General features: G+C 35.3%; 1 protein-coding gene across 3 annotated transcripts in view; it reads left to right on the forward strand.

Annotated features, from left to right (window-relative positions):
- Positions 1-18,493, forward strand: part of EPS15 (epidermal growth factor receptor pathway substrate 15) — a 121,474-nt gene that overhangs the window by 65,692 nt on the left and 37,289 nt on the right. For all 3 annotated transcript variants that reach the window (XM_072974460.1, XM_072974461.1, XM_072974462.1), the window contains 3 exons: positions 3,962-4,034; positions 16,930-17,091; positions 17,488-17,685. In XM_072974460.1, the coding sequence (XP_072830561.1) occupies positions 3,962-4,034; positions 16,930-17,091; positions 17,488-17,685 (433 nt within the window). The remainder of the gene's footprint in view (positions 1-3,961; positions 4,035-16,929; positions 17,092-17,487; positions 17,686-18,493) is intronic.

Consider the following 18,493-nt stretch of genomic DNA (forward strand, 5'->3'; position numbering starts at 1 on the left):
ATACAGTCTGGAAATAGAATTGCCTCTTCCCTGGAGGAACCTCAGTTTTTTTCTCTTAAGGCCTTCAACTATTGGATGAGGCCCACCACACCATGGAGGATATCTGCTTTACTCAGAGTCTGCTAATTTCACTGTTAATTTTATCTGAAATTTATCTGAAATTTATCTGAAATACCTCTACAGCAACATCCCAACTGGTGATTGACCAGCTATCTAGGTACCAGGACGTAGGGAAGTTTAATACATAAAATTAACCATAACAGAAGCTGATAGGATCCAGGGCCTGAGCCCTACAAAAATTCTGTCTCCCTGCCTTTCACCTCAACTTCTTTGTGAAAATGTAATTATTTTTGGGCAGAAACAATGAATTCCAACAGCACTTGGACTCACATTTGCCCATCTTCATCATTTCACAGGAATGATTTTTCTTGAAAGAGTGAGCTAATCCATGTAAAGTGCTTACCACATAACACCTATGACGCAGTGAATGCTTAATAAGTGCTAGTTTCTGTAAGTAGTAGTAGTAGTAGTAGTAGTAGTAGTAGTAGTAGTAGTAGTAGTAGTAGTAATAGTAATAGTAGAAGATATGGTAGGGATAATAGTGATTTTCCATTAATTCTAAATAAAGGCATCCTAGATAAAGATTTTGACTGCCTTGACTTTTATCATGGGCCCAGTCTTGAGGCAGTCTGTGTGATTATGAGGTGGGAAACTATGATTGGTTAAGCTTTGCTCAAGAGCTAATCTCTGGCCAATTGTTACTCAGAGAGGTTGAATCTGTAAAAAGATGGCATCTTTTACTTGAGCTATATGGGTAGAAAGATAGTAGGAAGAGAGCAGCAGTCTCCTAAAAGCAGAATTGCTGGGTCCTAGGAGAAGGGAAGGTCAACCAGAACAAATAGCTGTTGTTATAGTGATTTAACAAAGATGATCTGTGATAGAGCAGTATTTGAATTCTGGACTATTTTACTCTTAAGTCTAATGCTTTGAAAACCATACAATGAGTTTCTAAAAGTAGAGAGTAGTTATTTTGAATATTTAGACAAGATCAGTGTTTTCTAAACTTTATGTACCCCCATATTCCCTTTAAAAAGTTTAAAAGTTACTCCATCAATATTTAAAATTCGGAGTATTGCTAATATAATGAGCAAAATGAAGCCATAGCATAGACTCAAAGCCTGCCTTTTTCTTAATTACATGGTACCTTGTACATATCACCTTGCATATCTTAAGATGGTAGAGATATTAGCATCTGCATAGTGAAAAATAGTACTCAAGCTCTGAATAGTTATGTGACCTAATCAGAGTCAGAAAAGCTGTTTCATGGCAGAGCCAGATTAGAATCCAGGTCTCCAGTTTTTAGTCCTATTTTCTTGTTCTCTGTAAGACCCAAATACCTTACTGAAGACTACGTAGTAAGAAGAGCATGCTTTTCTGTGTTTGCTTGTTCGATTTATTGGCAGTTAAGCTACCTAATAATGAGGACATCTTTAGAGTTAAAGGCGCCCAAAGGGAAGGATAGTTATAGAGGTTAAGATTCTGTGGAATAAGACAGAATAGTAATTTGGCATCTTTGAAATTATAATCTAAATTAATGAGAAAATTATTTTACTTTCAGTCTGGTTTATGGGATAGATTTTCTTTCATAATTTTTTCAATAGAAAGTAATATAACTGGTCATTTTATTATTTTTAAAGTTTTCTGTTAAGTAATATATGTTATACTACTTGGTTTTGATAATAAAAGGAGTTATTATGAGACCAGAATTTTACTAGATAATAGTGGGTTGAATATTAAATTTAATTGATCTCAGACTAAGAAAATTAATACCTGAAGATTCCCATGTTTTATTTCGTTTGATGGTCTTCAGGATGTTTGGAGACATCACCGCTGCTCCCCATCCCTCCCATCCCCAAAATTATGAAGAGAAATTTGTACTTTCTAAGCTTTCTCCATTTTACCCAAACATAGACTTGTATTTGCTGGTTAGAGCCGAGAGTCCTCTGTAATGTTTGCTTTTTACACTAAGTGAGCTTTCCTTCTTCTTTTGTTCTCCCATTCTTGTGTCTTGGCTGTGTTGTCAGCTCACTGCCTCATTGCATCCCTCTATTCTGGTTTGCACACTTCATCTTCTGAGCAGACACTGTCAGCAACAACAATTAACAGCAGAGCAGAAAGGATTGAATACACACGTGCACATCAGTGTGTGCAATTTTGATCTATAATACTGTGTAGTGTATTCTGTTTTTGTTATTATCTACTGACCTTGTGTAGAATGCCTCTGAGGATTTGGGATGGGAGGAGGGGGCTAGTTTTACAAGTGACTGATCTTTGACATCTTGCAGCGGGATTGAAAACACTCTTCTGCTCACTTAGGGAGGGAGAAAAAAATTTCCAAGATTGAAAAATTTCCAAGATTGAATGTGCAGAATTTGTGGAGTATATTTAGATTTGTCTTCCCATGTTTTTCTATTTTTAATTTTACCTATTTTTATAAGGGTTGGAAGTGCAGGATGACCTTTGCATAATAAGTAGATAGAGGTTTGGGAGGAAAAGGCTGCAACAACGATTTGCGTTGTAAGGGAATGTTTAAAATCTCCACAACATCTTGACCCACATTGCAACCCCTCTGACAAATGGTAATTGAGCTCCTTGTACATGTCAACTGTTTGAAAATAACAGTTATGCAAATAGCTTTATTATCGTGCTTTTTTTTCTCCCCTACAAATCTTAAGAATATTGTGCCTGCATATCCAAAACAGTTGATTTTTGTCTGCATTTAAAATCTCACCTCAAAAAGGTGAGAATCATAAATGTAGCATACAGCTGTCTGTTAAGTGTCTCCTTTGGTATAATTTTCTCACCTTACTTTATGCTGTAGCTTAATGGAGCCAGGCTTCTGTTGGGGTTATGTCTGGGAGGAAACTGAAGTATAGTCGTAAAGCTCTAAGAAGAAACTCTGCAATACTAGTCTAGAGGACTTCTAGAGTGCCATCCTCCCTTCTTCATATTACCTTCTTTTACTTTTCCCCCACCCCAGAATTCTATGGCTTTTTCTCTCATTCTGTGGGAAAGAAAAGAAAGTGAAGGGAGCGGTGATGGGGGATGGAGAGGAGAGAGATATTTCAGTACAAAGGGGCATTTACATTTATTATCAAAAAGTAGCTTTATTTTGTATTCTGAATCTAAGGTTGCTTAGAATTCATTTATTAGGAATCTAGCTCTGGTAGGAGCGTTTAAGAATTTAGATGATATTTCAAAGTAAAAGTGGATGCTAGCATGTTTGATCTGAAGAGTAGAAGGAGATAAATGCTAATGTGATTCTTTTTTACTTAATTATACATTGTTTTATATATTTGATCAGTTGGTATTGATAGATGGTCCTAAAATAGCTTTTGAGCAGATGTGGTATATGATAGAGCAAATGGCCTGTGTATTGACAATCTTTTCTATTTTCTCCGTTGTTTCATTCTAAAATAGGTGTACACAAGGGATTTAAGGGGAAATTAACACTTGAGTAAATGTCCTTTTCCTTAATATTGTTGACTGTGTCTATTAGCAATTTTCATTTGATTTGACAGTGGTACTTAAGGGTTAAGCTTACAGAGCTGATGCAACCCCTCCTTTTTTTCACCAGCAATTTTCATTGGACAGTATTTCCATAGCAACAGTGAGATCAGTGAAGCCTGAGTGTTTCATTGATTATTTTTCTCCTCTTCCTTTTTTAATCTATTCTCTTTTCACCACATTTTAGTGAGAAAGCGATTTTTTTTACAAACAGAGCTTATATTGATTTCTGTTCTGTAAATAATTAAAAGAGGGTAGAAAAATCTGCCCTTCATTTAAAAATTGAATGTTTCACTATGTATTTAAAAAGCGATTCAGGATTAGGAGGATGGATAACCATACCGGCTGTAGCTGATGTTCTCAAATATTCTTGCATTGTTTGCTGGTCTTCTAGGGAAAAGAATAATGTGGAACAGGACCTTAAGGAGAAAGAAGATACTATTAAACAGAGAACAAGTGAGGTTCAGGTAAGTGAACTGTAAAACTCATTATTCCATTTCTGATTTAGAACGATTCATTTTAAATGTGTAGGGTCATTTACTGTGTGATGGTTGTATTGATGAGTAGGTCAAGAGAATACCTATTATTTACGTGATATAAATATTTATCTTTTGCAAAATGATTATTTTTCTCCTAATTCTGGCCTGCGAAGATTATACAGCAATGAGAAAGCAATATTTTTCAACATAAATGCCTAGTTTTAAAAGTATTTTAAAGATAATATTTATCTGCATATTATATCCTTAAAGATAAATTTGAATGACTTATGATATAAATACTATTATACCAATAAAATTAAATGAATGAGATCATTATCATCACCATCATCATCATCATCATCATCATGAAAATGCAATTTGCTTTTTCATGTATGTGAGATTTTGTTAGCCAGGAGACCTAGTATTTTAAAGGATTGTCTCCCATAATACTTGATAGGGTGGGAAATGATATGAAACAATTTAAAATAGCATTTTATAAATTTCTTAGTAGCCAGAATATCTTAAACTTTGGCATAAAGAGATTTAATTCATTTTCATAAAATACTGTGTTAAGTAGCTTCATTTTACAAATAGAAAAGACAATAAAACCTCAGTTTCTGATTGGGAAATAATACAAAAGAGATACTTCAAACATTAAAAATATAGAACATTGGGCAGTGTTGCATTTAGAACAGTAAGCAATGCATGTGACCATGTTCCTGGGGCACTGTTTCTTGAGTGCGGCACCAGCACGTATAGGAGGTTGGATGTCAAAGCACTGGTAGCAGTTGCCAGTAAGAGCTTATGGATGGGCATTTCTTAACATGTTACTTGTATGTTGAATTCTCTTGTCCTGATAGTTTTAAATGAGTGAAAGCTCTGAAATTGTTAGATCCGTTATTTTGTTTTGATGTAGCACATTCACCAGAGATTGTCTATCAGGTGGACTATGCTAGGGTGGGGAGAAAGATTTACTGAGGAATTGAGGAAGAAGCCAGAGAGACATTTCTTGTTAGAAGTTGTTTTTTTATTATACTTTTAAATATCCTGGGATTTTCCTAAAGGTGATCTGAAGCCAAGAGATCATCTCTAATATATTTCTCTTTGTGGTAGTGAGATATGGGATGGTTACTTCAATTTTATTTTTGTGCAGTTTTTGAGCCTCTTAAGAAATGCAAAAGAGTCATAGATTTTAAGCCATTATTGCTGAAAATAGCTTAGGAGTGGAAGATGAAATAATCTGCAAAGTTTTCTCAGGCTGAAGAGATAGATAATGTTACTGATATAATATTGGACAGTTTCTAAATTTAGCCAGGTAGTGTTTCAAAGTACAGAGGTTTTTGCAATGGAGAATATTTTGTTATTTGTGTACATCTATGTATGGTTTTTCACTATTGCATCTTTTGAGGATATGAGTTTTAAATAGACTGTTTAGAAGAACACTAAAATTTACACTGTTCTCGTCAGGCTAAATGGGCTATCCTTGAATATTTGCATTTTTATTTTTACGGAAGTTTTATTTTCAGTCAAAATGTCATTGCTATATGCCTGTCTTTCTTTACTTAGTGGTGATGGCGAAGTATCTGTTAAACCTTAAGCTTTACTGAATCTAAAATGTGTACTTGTCAGAGGCAGTCTAAATTGTTGAATTTTTTGCATAAGGTGCTATAAATAAAAGGTATCTTGGAGCATGGTTAATACAGGCCAAGCTGTAATGGTTGAACATAAAAGCTCATTGAAAGAAAAAAAACGTTGGATTAAAGCTTTGCATTAGTAGATTGATTAGTCATTCCACCCCAATATAGGTGTCTTTGTATTAACCATGGCAGTGAGACACTGGACTGAGAATGGCATGGAGAATTGACAACTACAAGTAATTAAAACTTTTCATTTTAGTTTTCTGAAGCACAAGACAACTTAGCAGAAGGTGGTAGGAAGTATAGTTCATTACCTATGTAGTTAACTCTGATTTACCCACTAGTGATGAGGCACATACTAGGAATGATATGGATAATTAAAATCTGTAACTAACTCAAACTCCTAGTGCTTATTTTCTGATTTTCTAGCAAAAGGCAGTTTACTAGAGCTATTAATAAATACCAGAATCAAAGAACTTCACTGCTTCCTTCTGACCTCACTTTTTAATGTAGGTGCTAGTAGGAAATGCCAAAATGAAGAAAGACATCAGCAGAGAAGTAATGGAATTTTGAACTATCAATAAGTGTCTGATGGAGGTAGAGAGTATAGTTCAGTGGTAGAGTGCCTGCTTGGTGTGTACATGATCCAGAATTCAATCCCCAGTGCCTCCGCTAAGCAGGGAAAATAGAAAGCGGCTGCCTAATCCAAACTTGGCTTTTCTGAGTGTTCTTGCTTTTCTCCACGTTTATAATCACCAGTAGTGATTATATGAGTTTATATCTCAAGCACAGAAACCAGACTTTCAAGAAACTTTTTCAGATGTGACCAAAGCAGCAAAACACTCGTTCTTTTCTATTAACTTACAGTTCAAGATTTTTTTTTCCTTAAGAACAAATGAACAATTAACTTCAAATTTTACTTCATGAGATGATCACTGTTAATTCATATGAGGTACACTGCTAGTTTGTTGACTTCTATGGAAAAATTAGGCCCAATGTGATCTAAGAGGAGCAAACTATGAAAGGACATTCTATCTCAAATGTTTATGGCTTGGGCTTTTTGTTATGGGGAAAGGGTAGACCCACATTCTTTCCCACCTTAAGCTGCATATGTATAATTTTATTAAATTTTTTTGGAGTAACCAGCAAGTGTTTAGGAATTCATCCTGATATGTATGCTTTCTTCAGTTTTGCATATTTTATAGGAATGACTTGGTATCAGACAAACGTAAATTCAGTTCCTATTCTGTCTTTTCAAAGATTTATGGTCCTAAGTAAGAAATGTAAGCATTCTACACATTAGATTTTCCTTCTGGGACATGGGATAATAAAAATGCCAGAGTTTACTGTTAGAATAAAATGAGATAATGCAGATAAGGTGCCTCAGAGTCATTGGCACAGGGTTAGAGTTCAGTATAAGTTCTGAATAGTAGTATTATTCTATGTCTTGTCATCTTATCACTCTCCCTTCATCATCAAGCTTTCTTCTCTGACTGCTGTCTTCACATCAGGCTGTCTGCTTATTGGACTCACCAATTTGAAAATACCTGTTTTTTTTTCTTAATGCTATCACTTTAGCTACCAACCTGTTTTTCTCTATTTTTTGTTGCCTTGTGTGGCCCCTTTCGCCCTTCCTATCCTTTCAGTAACTATTTAGTTTCCTGTTCACCCATCCACTGTGCTTAATTTTTCTTCCCAGGACCAGGAATAATCTTAAGGCCAAATCCTTTGGTCTTTCCTGCATTGGTTACTGATTTCTTGGGTTGCACTCTCCTAGATATTCATATCCCCACCTCTCTGACCCTTTGCTTGTGCTGCCTTTGCCAGGGACTGATGGATGCACTCTCTGCACCCGCCCCTCTTCAGTTTTTTTTTTTATTCCCCCTGCCATCCATATACTGATGACTCACAAATATTTATCAAGCCCTCAATTCTCCTGAGTGCCAGGGTCACATCTCCAGTTAGGTATTTTGATGTTTATCATTTCAAAGTCAGCTTGTCAAAAAATGAGTCTCATCTTGTTGAAAAAAAATTGGCTTCAGGTTTTGAACTTTTCTGTGTCAGTGTTTTTCGTTCTCTGTGCTGCCTCCGTTATCACCTAACATCTGAAATTTTGAAGTGGCATATAAGTGCTTACTCCATCCTCTTCTTGCCTTTCTTCCTAAACCAGTTTCAGCATTACCATTCTCAGATGTCATACCTCCTAAGTATATGAGAGGTAGGAAAAAAGATGAGATACAGACTTTCCTCTTGTACTACTTATTATTTGATTGTCTGCTTCTGAATTAGGTGCCATGCACATCCTCTTTCTTACTCCCACCCTTACACCTTTTGTTGCAATCTACTGCTGCTTATGTGAATTCTACCCATGCCTTAAAGTCCAGCTCAAATGTCACCACTTTCTTTTTTTTTTTAATGTTTTTTTTTATTATTGCATTATTTTAATTACTATATTTGGGGGGGAGGTAATTAGATTTATTATTTTTAGAAGAGGTACTGGGAACTGAACCCAGGACCTCATGCATGCTAAGCATGTGCTCTACCACTTGAGCTATACCCTCCCCCCATCACCGCTTTCTTAAACTTTCCCTTCTCTGTCCCTTCAGTCTACACATCTGTCTTTCCTGTGTTGGAACTCCAAGAGGAGTGTGTATCCACTTATATTGCACATCCAGTATGTTCCCTTGCTATGCTAGTTTGGTGTGTATGTATACAGATTCCAATATCTTCCAGCCTATATTGTGAGCTCCTTAAGCTTAGAAATTGTACCTTGGATCATATCTTTCATGATATATGATAATATATTGCTAGAAGCAGGTAAATTTAAGGACTGTGTTGACAATAGAAATGAATAAACTTCAATTTTATGCATGAAATTAAAAATAGGACAAGACACAGCCAGAAACCGTGGCAGAAATGATGGGAAGCACAGCTGATATCATGAAGAGTCATACTTTTCCATATTGTTCCTACTACCTTCATGCAGGAGAAGCTCCTGATTATTTATACTTTATCAATAAAGATTTAGTAACTTATAGTAATCGCCTATTTAAAAAAATTTAATTCACTTAGTTGGTATTTTCCCTAGATGAAGAAGGATGACTTATTTTGGGTGGAAATAAAATTAGATATATGAGCTCAACATTCTTTTCCTAGCGATAAAGCTCTTAGAACATGCTGAGAAGCATATGATTGGGAAATAAAGGCAGGCTGTTAGTGAGGTTTTCCAACACCCACCCTAGCTTAAAAGACTCCTTTTCTGGTCTTTGATTTAAACATCTTGCTCTATAGTTGATACTCCTTTATATTAAGAATATTCGGGGGGAGGTATAGCTCAAGTGGTAGAGTGAATGCTTAGCACGCACAAGGTCCTGGGTTTAATCCAATACCCCCTCTAAAAAAATTGAACAAGTAACCTAATTACCGCCCCCCCAAAAAAGAATATTCCCATAACTTCCATTTTGGAAATTAGGCCAACATAATGAATGTACCGATTGTTTCCAGTTTTGGATTAGTCTGTGGAGTATTTTTTTACTCAGTTAAATAATTAGCATTTTCTGTAAGATTAGCAAAATGCTTAGAGTTCCCCTTGTCTTCTTTAATAATTCTTTAAGTATGGGTATACTAGTATACACGTATGTACTGTATATATGCTTAGAGTTTTTTTAAGTGTTTTATTCATAAATTAGTGTCCTTTTTTATTTATCTTTTACTCTATATTTTATATGAAATAGTCCAAAAGTATTCATGTTTCATAGATTTACTTTAGTTGTACAACTAACTTGGGTTGCTAAAATGAATTATTGTATTCTTAAGAATAGCTAAGAGTTTTTATATACTTGTTTAAATTTTATTTCCACTACCTGCCATAGCACTTTGTGGGATGTGGAGGGACGGGGACAGGTTTATCATTTTTAGTAATTTGTGTAATTTCTAGAAAATAGTACATTTTCCTTGAAATTTATTTTTAAATAAAACCAACATCCCAGTTCAAGGATCCCTGCTTCCTGGATGAGGAGCCTTGGATGCAACTTGCTTTGGCATTTTTCTAAAACAAACTTTGGCAGTGTATTTCAGTGGTCTTATGCACTTCATTCTTGCCATTTTCCTTCCTTTTTTCTCATTTAAGAGCATGTCTTTATTGTAGTGTAACAATCTGGGAGATACAAATTGCACACTTGAAATAAAACACAATTTCCCAATCTTAATCAGCATAGGGTTTATGCAAGAAGTGTTCTTGGTGGTTTCAGTCATCCCTCTGAAAAATGTACACTACAGCCCAGCTCCTGACTCTTGACACATTTGTCCAAACATACTACTTCTCTCTCCAGGGCCTAATGGAGTCCCTTTTAGCCCCCAGGATCCCAGGAAAAGCAGTCCCTTCTCCATAAGGTACTCTGACCATGGGGCTGACCAATTCACCTCAACTGCTCAACCCAGTAACCTGGCAGGCTCCTGATTTGATCCATAAAGATACAATCTAATGCCCTGCAACTCAAAGGGTGGTTTGTGGACTGGTATTCACCTGTGAACTGTTTCTTACAAGTCATGCTTGCCATTTTCTGATTGCTGCTATCCTCCTTTTTTCTGTTGATGGCACAGGTGGGCAAGTGGAGTATGATCATGGAAAACTGAGTGTAACTAGGAAGGTATCGCAAATGTCTTTAGCCACTCACTTGGTGGGATAGCATTTGGTGTTGCCGATGTTGTGCACTCATTCAGGAAAGGATTTTCCCAGAGGGTTAAAAGAAAATTATCCTTGTTTAATCAGAGACACTGTTTGTTAAGAGAACCTGTCACTGCCCTAGTCAAAGGTGGGAGGCAGGGAGGGAGAAGTGCATCTGTTAACCTTTATGTAGTCTCAGGATAAGCAAATCCGTACCAAAAAAATAAAAGAGCCAACTATATCTGGATATTGAAGTTGCTGTGAAAATTGCATTGCAGGGGTGGTAGCCTTACCAAATAATTTTATAGTGAAATTTTTATCCTTGTTGGCATGTATGTTTGCATCTGTTCATTTTGATTTTGTTCAGTTTTAATAGTTTTATGTTTGCTTACTGAAAAAGAAGACTTGTGTCTATGGATTAGCTTCAGAATTTTTTGTAGAGATCTTTTTAATATTTAGACATGGAGAAGCATTAATTATAATTGATTTTAATATGACCATCTGTCTAGCTTAAAATGTATCACTAATGTGAGGTATTTGCTCAATAACCTTTCTCTTAACACCTGTACTTTTGTGTTACTGTGTGGGTTTTTACAGCAGCTAAGACGTGAGGTTGGGAAATTTGAGTGAATGTGTTTGCTTTTTGGAAGAGAAAGGGCAAGAATGAGTAAATATTGTATTAGCTTGTTTATTCCATTTCCTCTTGCATAAACCTATCTCCTAAGAGTGTGTTTAAAGTGACTCACTAAAAATACTAGTTTTGAAAACTGATTCATTTTACTAAAGGAAACCAGCATTGATCCTACTATTAGTAGTTGATACATAAAAATTCAGTCAAAATATTTTTATGTTAGTATTAAGCCATGAGAGGTATGTGATTTTTAAAAAACTGCAAACTTGATACTTTTTTTTAATTGAAGTATAGTCGATTCACATATTATGTTAATTTTTGGTGTACAGCATAGTGATTCATTTATACATATATATATTCCCTTTCATATTCTTTTTCTTTATATTTTCTGATCATAAAAGTAATGAGTCCATAGTAATCTTATAAAATAAAGAAAAATGCAAAAAGGAAGAAACCCCACAACTTCACATTCCAGGGAGAACCACTGTTAACATTTTGTAATATTTTCTATGAATATATGTACATGGCTTTATATTTATTTGTGATCATACCATGTATGCCTTTGTATTCAGCTTTTGAAAATTAACATTATGTCCTGGATGTTTTCTTATATTACATGACCCTTTTAAGGTAAATTTTATTTTCCTTAATTGGATTTATAATAAAAGTAGAGATATCAAAATTACATCTGTTTATAAAGACCAGATATTATTAGAGATGTGAAGTCCAATATTTTCCTTTGGGGCTTGGGAAAGGGTAGAAAATTAGACTAGAATATTTGAAGACGGGAATAAGTAACCCATATTCCCAAATAAGTAGGGAATAGATATTTTTCCTATTCCCTTCTCTCTGAACATTTTTAATTAAAGGAAAAAAGAAAAAAAAATTCCCAAGATTCCTAAAAAATGTTTCTGGACCAGCATATCATTATATATAAACCGTATAATAATTTTATGAACAAAGTATTGACAGTGGATTGTTTTCCCAAATATAAAATAACTTTAGACTGCAAGTGGCATTCTTTTAAGATACTTTGTAATTGAATTATGAGAATGTTTCAAATCACTGTGGTTTTTCAAGCTACTGGGTTAAAGTGAAGCTGTTATTCTGCCATCCTGAAGAGTAAGAATAGTATATAGTATAATGTTAAAAAAAAAAACGTAAATTTGAAAACACAAGAAGGGTATATGCCACAGTGACATGCTAAAACAGTAAAAATTATTTCCATATGATGGAAAATTTAAATGTCAAATGTCAAATGGTTTGTAGACTACAAATATTGAATCAGTATAGGAATTTAGATATTGTTTTAATTTAACAAAAAGCATTTATTATAGGTCAGTTTATGTCTAGTTTTAATATCTAGCTATAGTTTAAATGCAGAGTGAAGCTTTTCACAGTATGTTGAAAGAACATACAATCCTTTCTGTTAACCTCAGGCACATTTCCCAATAGTTCTTCCCAGAAACTGGAACCCTTGTGGTAGTTACAAATCATTGCCTAATTAATCCTCTGAAATACGCAAGGCTTTGTAATAGATTGTGGCACCTCAGAGAAGGTGAGGCATAAGTTTCCTCCTTTAGCAGTTTATTATTGTAGTACAGTGTAGTAAGTGTGATCATAGAGGTTAGGTGCAAACTGCTATAAGAGTACAAGTGAAGGCAGTGAAAAAGAATGCGACAATGGATATATGTATGTTCATGTATAACTGAAAAATTGTGCTCCACACTGGAAATTGACACAACATTGTAAAATGACTATAACTGAATAAAAAAAAAAGAGTACAGGTGAAGGAAGCTCAAGATGAGTCAGAGAAGATTAAATTTGCCTTAAAGAATGAAAAGTGAGCTTCCAGATAGTAATGGTGTAGAAGGGCATTCAGAACAGAGCAAGTGGCTTAGGAAAGGCAGGGACATTGAAGTATATTGTATACTGGGGAAAGAAGAGGATCTATTGAGGGTGGGGCCCAGGTGAAGATGAGGAAAAGAGGGTAGGAGAAGAGGAAGGATAACATGGGGCCCAGCATTGAAGGTTCTAATGTATCTTGTAGCCTGTTTTACTTTATCCTATAGGTAAGAGAGAATGATCATATATTTTTGGAATAGCAGAGTGACTTCAAAAACCTTTTCAGAGAGAAAACTCTAAGAAAGTTGGACGTTTGGAATAGGAGGAAACAAAGGCAGAAAAATTATGAATCAAGGGAAAAACAATGAAAACTAGCATATATTTATTGAGAGCCAGTGCCAGGTGCATATCTAAAACTGTATCTCCATTTTGAGTATGGGTTTGTTAACTGTGTGGGTGTGGTTAAAAATTTAGGCATGAGAAGAATTTTAAGCATACTGGTAAATTGATGATAAAGTACTAGCAGAGCTCACCATTATAAATCTATAATCACCTAGACTCGTGGAATGTTAGTTCAAGAAGAATTTTTTATGACCATCCATTGTGTTGAACCTTTTATGGGAATTTTTAAAGAAAGAAGCATGATAGAAGTTGCATTTTTAATCAATTGGTTGATAAAATATAAGATAAAAAGTACTTATTTAAAGCATTGTTCAGTTTTATTTAATCACAGAAGCATCTGCATATATTTGAAAAACTGTGGCACACATGTATGAGACATTTAGTCTACAGACAATATATAGCATAGTGATTAAGAGCTCAAACTGGAATCAGAACCTAGTTTGAATCCATCACTTGCTAACTAACTTTTAACAATTACTTGCCCATCTGTGCGTCAGTTTTTTTATGTGTAAAATGTGAATGATAATAGTACCTATCTCATAGATTTGTCATATGTGTTATAAATGAGTTAATATATGTAAAGATCCTATAACAGTACTTAGCACATTGTAAGGACTATTGAAAGTGTTTGCTATCATGATGATGATTCTATCTTGAATAAATCATGTAATAATTCAGAATCTTCTTCTGATAAGTTTTTCTTCCTGTTGTTTTTAGGTTCTTGTTTTGATGAATAATCATTGGGATCTTTGAGTAGTATGTTATTTAAAAGACTTTGTTACTTTTAGAAATTTGTATTCACAATTTTACTTCACCGTCTTTGAGATCTCTGCCCACCTCCTGGGGACACATGCCTTAGAGTTGTCAATCCATTCTTCTTTCTCACCTGTGGTTCCTGGAGAGAATCAAGTCCCAATTTCCTATGGACTCCTTTATATGTAGTGAATTAACCTCTCTCCCATACATATGCAGTGGTATTAGTAATTTAACATTATTCAGAGAATTGGGGAAATAGTCACTCAAATGATTTTCCCATGCTTGGGTTGAGGATCCCCAGTTGTCACAGGATATGTAAATCAGGCCATCTTGGCTGCTGAGTTTCATGACAATGACAATGGCAGTGGTTGCTTTCATCTATCATTCAAGTCTCCCTTGTATTTTTTTAAAGCAATTTTCAGTTCACAGAAAAATTAAGCAGAAGGTACAGAGATTTCTCTTTGTATTTTTAAAATCTCTGTATCCTTTATCATTAAGCATAAGGTCTGGTACATAGATGAATAAATAAATATAGCGTTTTCAAAATGGTTAATTTTTTTGTTTGTTTAAAGAAATTCTTTCCTACACTGAGATCTATGTTTTCTTCTCTACTTTTCACATTTAGGTCTGTTATATACCTGGAATTAATTTTTCTGTTTGGTGGAGTTTAGAGACTTACTATAATTTTTGTTCTTCTTGCCATATAGGTATGCCCAGCGTTATTTACTAAATATTAAGTTCTTTTTTCCTCCAGTCTATTTTAATGTTATGTCTTCTCATCATTTTTTCTGTCTTGTTTGGATTGTGTCTAAATTCTCTTTTCTGTTCCTTTGATCCATTTGTCTGTCCTTGCATTAAACAAAACTGTCTTAATTATTTTAACTTTCCAGTAATTCATAGTATCTTGTAGGGTAAGTCCTTTTACATTTTATAACAGTTTTTTTTTTCTTTGTTCTTCTAAATAAAGTTTTAGAATCAGCTTGTCAGGCTCCTTGAAAAATCTTGTTAGGATTTTCATTGGAGTATATAGATTAATTAGGAGAGAACTGATACATTTATGGTGTCATTTGCCATTCACTAAATAGTTATGAAGTACCTCTTATATACTGGGAACTGGAAATACAGCAGTGAACAAAATTCACAAATAGCCCTAGACTCTCTGGCTTACATTCTAGTGATAGGAAATAGACTACAAAGTAAGATAAATTATATGCTCTGTTACTTATAGTAGCCAAAATATGGGAGCAATCTAAATGTCCATCAAATGTATATCCATACAATGGATAAAAAAGATTAAAAAGTAACAAACTACTTATAAATGTAATAATATGGATGAATCTCAAAAATATTAAGCTAGATGTAAGAAGCCAGACACAATAGACTATATATTATATGATTCCATTTATGTGAAATGACTATGAAAGATAAAATTATAGCAACAGAAGACAGATAATTGGTTGCTTGGGGCTTGAAGTGGGAATGAAGATTGACTCCACAAGAGTCCTTCATGGAACTTTTTAGATGATGGAATGTTAATAAAACCGGATTGTGGTGGTTGTTACACAACTGTATATATTTACGAAAACTTACTGAATTATATACTTACAATGGGCAAATTTTATAGTATGTATAAATTATACCTCATAAATCTGTTTATTTTATGCCAGTTCATTTGAAATTTGAAAACATACAAAGTCACAAAGAAGCCAGTCATAAAAAACTGCATTTTGTATGATTCCATTCATATGAGATATCCAGAGTAGACAAAGCTATAGAAATAGAAAGTAGATTGGTGGTTGCCTGGGGCTGGGGTGATTGGGAGGGAAATAGAGTGTGACTTGCTAATGGGTATGGGGTTTCTTTTGGGGGTGATTAAAATGTTCTAAAATTGTTGGCATAGTTGTACAACTCTATAAATATACTAGAGACCATTGAATTATACACTTTAAATGGATGAATTATATGGTACATGAATTATCTCAATAAAGCCATTCTATAGAATAAATAAAATTATATGTATGTGCAGGAGAATTAGGGGAGGGAGGTGGCAGTGGGTGGCAGTGAGGAATGCCTCACTGAGAAGTGAGCAATTGAACAAAGCCTTGAAAGAGATGAGGGATTGAGGTATGTGGATACCTGAAGGAAGAACTTTCTAGGAGGAAAGGATAATCAGTGAAAGATCCTGAGAAGGGAGCATATCTGGTATGTTTGAGGAACAGCAGTGAGGCCAGTGTGGCTGAAATAGAGCGAGCAAGGGGAAGAGCAGTAGGAAATGAAGCTGGAGATGGGACCATGTAGGGCCATAATAAAGACTTCAGTTTTTACAGTTAAGTAAGATGGGGAGTCAGTGCAGAGCTTTGAGTAGTGACAATCATCTGACACAGATTTTTAACAGTGGCTGCTATGCTGAAACTAAGGTGAAATGTAGCATGGGTGGAAGCAGGGAAACCAGGTAAAAGGCAGCAATACAAGAGAGAGAGAAAAGGGACTTGGACCAAGGTTGAAAAACTGCAGCCAGTTTTTAAATGTATTTTGAAGGAAGAAGCAACAAGATTTGCTGACAGATTGGAGATGAGATGTGAGAGAAAGAGAAGAGTCGAAGAAGATGCTGTATTTTTTGGCCAGAGAAACTGAGATGGGGAAGATTGATGATAAAACAGGTTTAGGGGAGGTGGGGTAGAATGTCAGGAGTTCTGTTTTTGATGTTAGAGAAGCCCATTAGACATTTAAGGGTGGAACTGAGTTAGCAAATTGGATTTCTAAATCTGGAGTCTAGGGAAGAAGTCCCCAACTAAAGATTGTATCTAAAGCTATGAGTCCTCCAATCCACCAACAGAGTATACTTAATAAGACAAACTTCATCTTCACCTAAAATAAGCTTTTAAAAATGGTTAACCTTCCCCTGCCTCCAAAGAGAATAAATATGTTAATTTTCTTGTATTTCAGGATCTTCAAGATGAAGTTCAAAGAGAGAATACTAATCTGCAAAAACTACAGGCCCAGAAACAGCAAGTACAGGAACTCCTTGATGGGCTAGATGAGCAGAAAGCCCAGCTGGAGGAGCAGCTGAAGGAAGTCAGAAAGAAATGTGCTGAGGAGGCCCAGCTGGTAAAGTCTGGCTGTTTACTGCTGCCTGTGTCTATACCTTAGTTGCTTTTGCTGCTTAACATGGAAACGCTCTCTGCTTCTTCTTGTTGTTGTTACTTTTGTTAAGTGGAAATGTAGTCAACAGTTTGGGCACATGAGAAGATGGGGCATGGTGCATCCAGAAATTACAAGGGAAATAGGACACTTCATATATTATTTTTCCAGTTTTAGTTGAAAGTATGGCACCTCGGCCTTCAACTCTCCTCTGGCAGTCCCCTGGTTGCCCGTTTCTACCAGAAATATCCATCAGAAAACACCAAAATAGTAAACTAAACAAATAAACATATTGCATTATGGAGCACTTTAATGACATCTCTTTTTAATCCCCCTTTCTTCTTACTCACCTCCATATTATAGATCTCATCGCTGAAAGCTGAATTAACTAGTCAAGAGTCGCAGATCTCCACTTACGAAGAAGAGCTGGCCAAAGCTAGGGAAGAACTGAGTCGCTTACAGCAAGAAACAGCAGAGTTGGAGGAGAGTGTGGAGTCAGGGAAGGCCCAGCTGGGACCTCTTCAGCAGCACCTGCAAGATTCACAGCAGGAAATCAGTTCAGTAAGTCTTTGTGGCAGCAAGAAATACACTCAAATGGGCCCTCATATTTCCTTTTAGTAAATCATGCTTTCTCAACTTCTGCTGCTTCCCCCTCTGCCTACTTTATTACTCATTTTCAGTCACTTTATACAAATAGGTTTCTTTTCACTTGTCATAAAACTGTCATACATCTTGTACATCTGATGGTTATCACTGGAGTCATGGTTAAGAGTGCGGGATTTGTAGTGAGATGGTTTAGGTTAAAGTGCTGGCTCTATCACTTAACTGCCTGGATCATCTTAGTATCTAATTCCTCATCTTTAAAACTGGAGAATTGAGAGTACCCCTACTTCCTAGGGCTGCTGTAAGGATTAAAATGAGGCAAAACCAGTGAAATATTTTAGCATAGTGTTTGGTAAATAAGTGCTCAGTAGGTGTTACTTATTTTTACAAGTAATAACCCAGTGTCTTCCATTTGGGTATTCTAATCTTAAAATCAATTTTGCTCATTTGTAAACCTTTATTTTTTATAATTAGGAAGTTGTTCTTTATCTAGATAATTATGCAGTATTGTAGTGGGTCCAGAATATAGATCCTTTGCTTTGCTATTTCTTGACTTCCCTAAATGGAGAATATTTTATAGAATGATGGTAGGATGGTTAGATGTACCTAGAGATCATGTAGCCCATTCCTTTTATTTTGAATTTGAACAAACTGAAGTCAAGGAAGTCTATGGGTTATATAGACTTCAAAAGAGCCACAGTGTAGAATCCAGATCTTCTAAAACCTAGTCAGTTATGACTTCCCCTTGATATGCTTCCTTCTCCAC

This window comes from Vicugna pacos, chromosome 13 (genome assembly GCF_048564905.1).
Source record: "Vicugna pacos chromosome 13, VicPac4, whole genome shotgun sequence".
NCBI lineage: Eukaryota > Metazoa > Chordata > Mammalia > Artiodactyla > Camelidae > Vicugna > Vicugna pacos.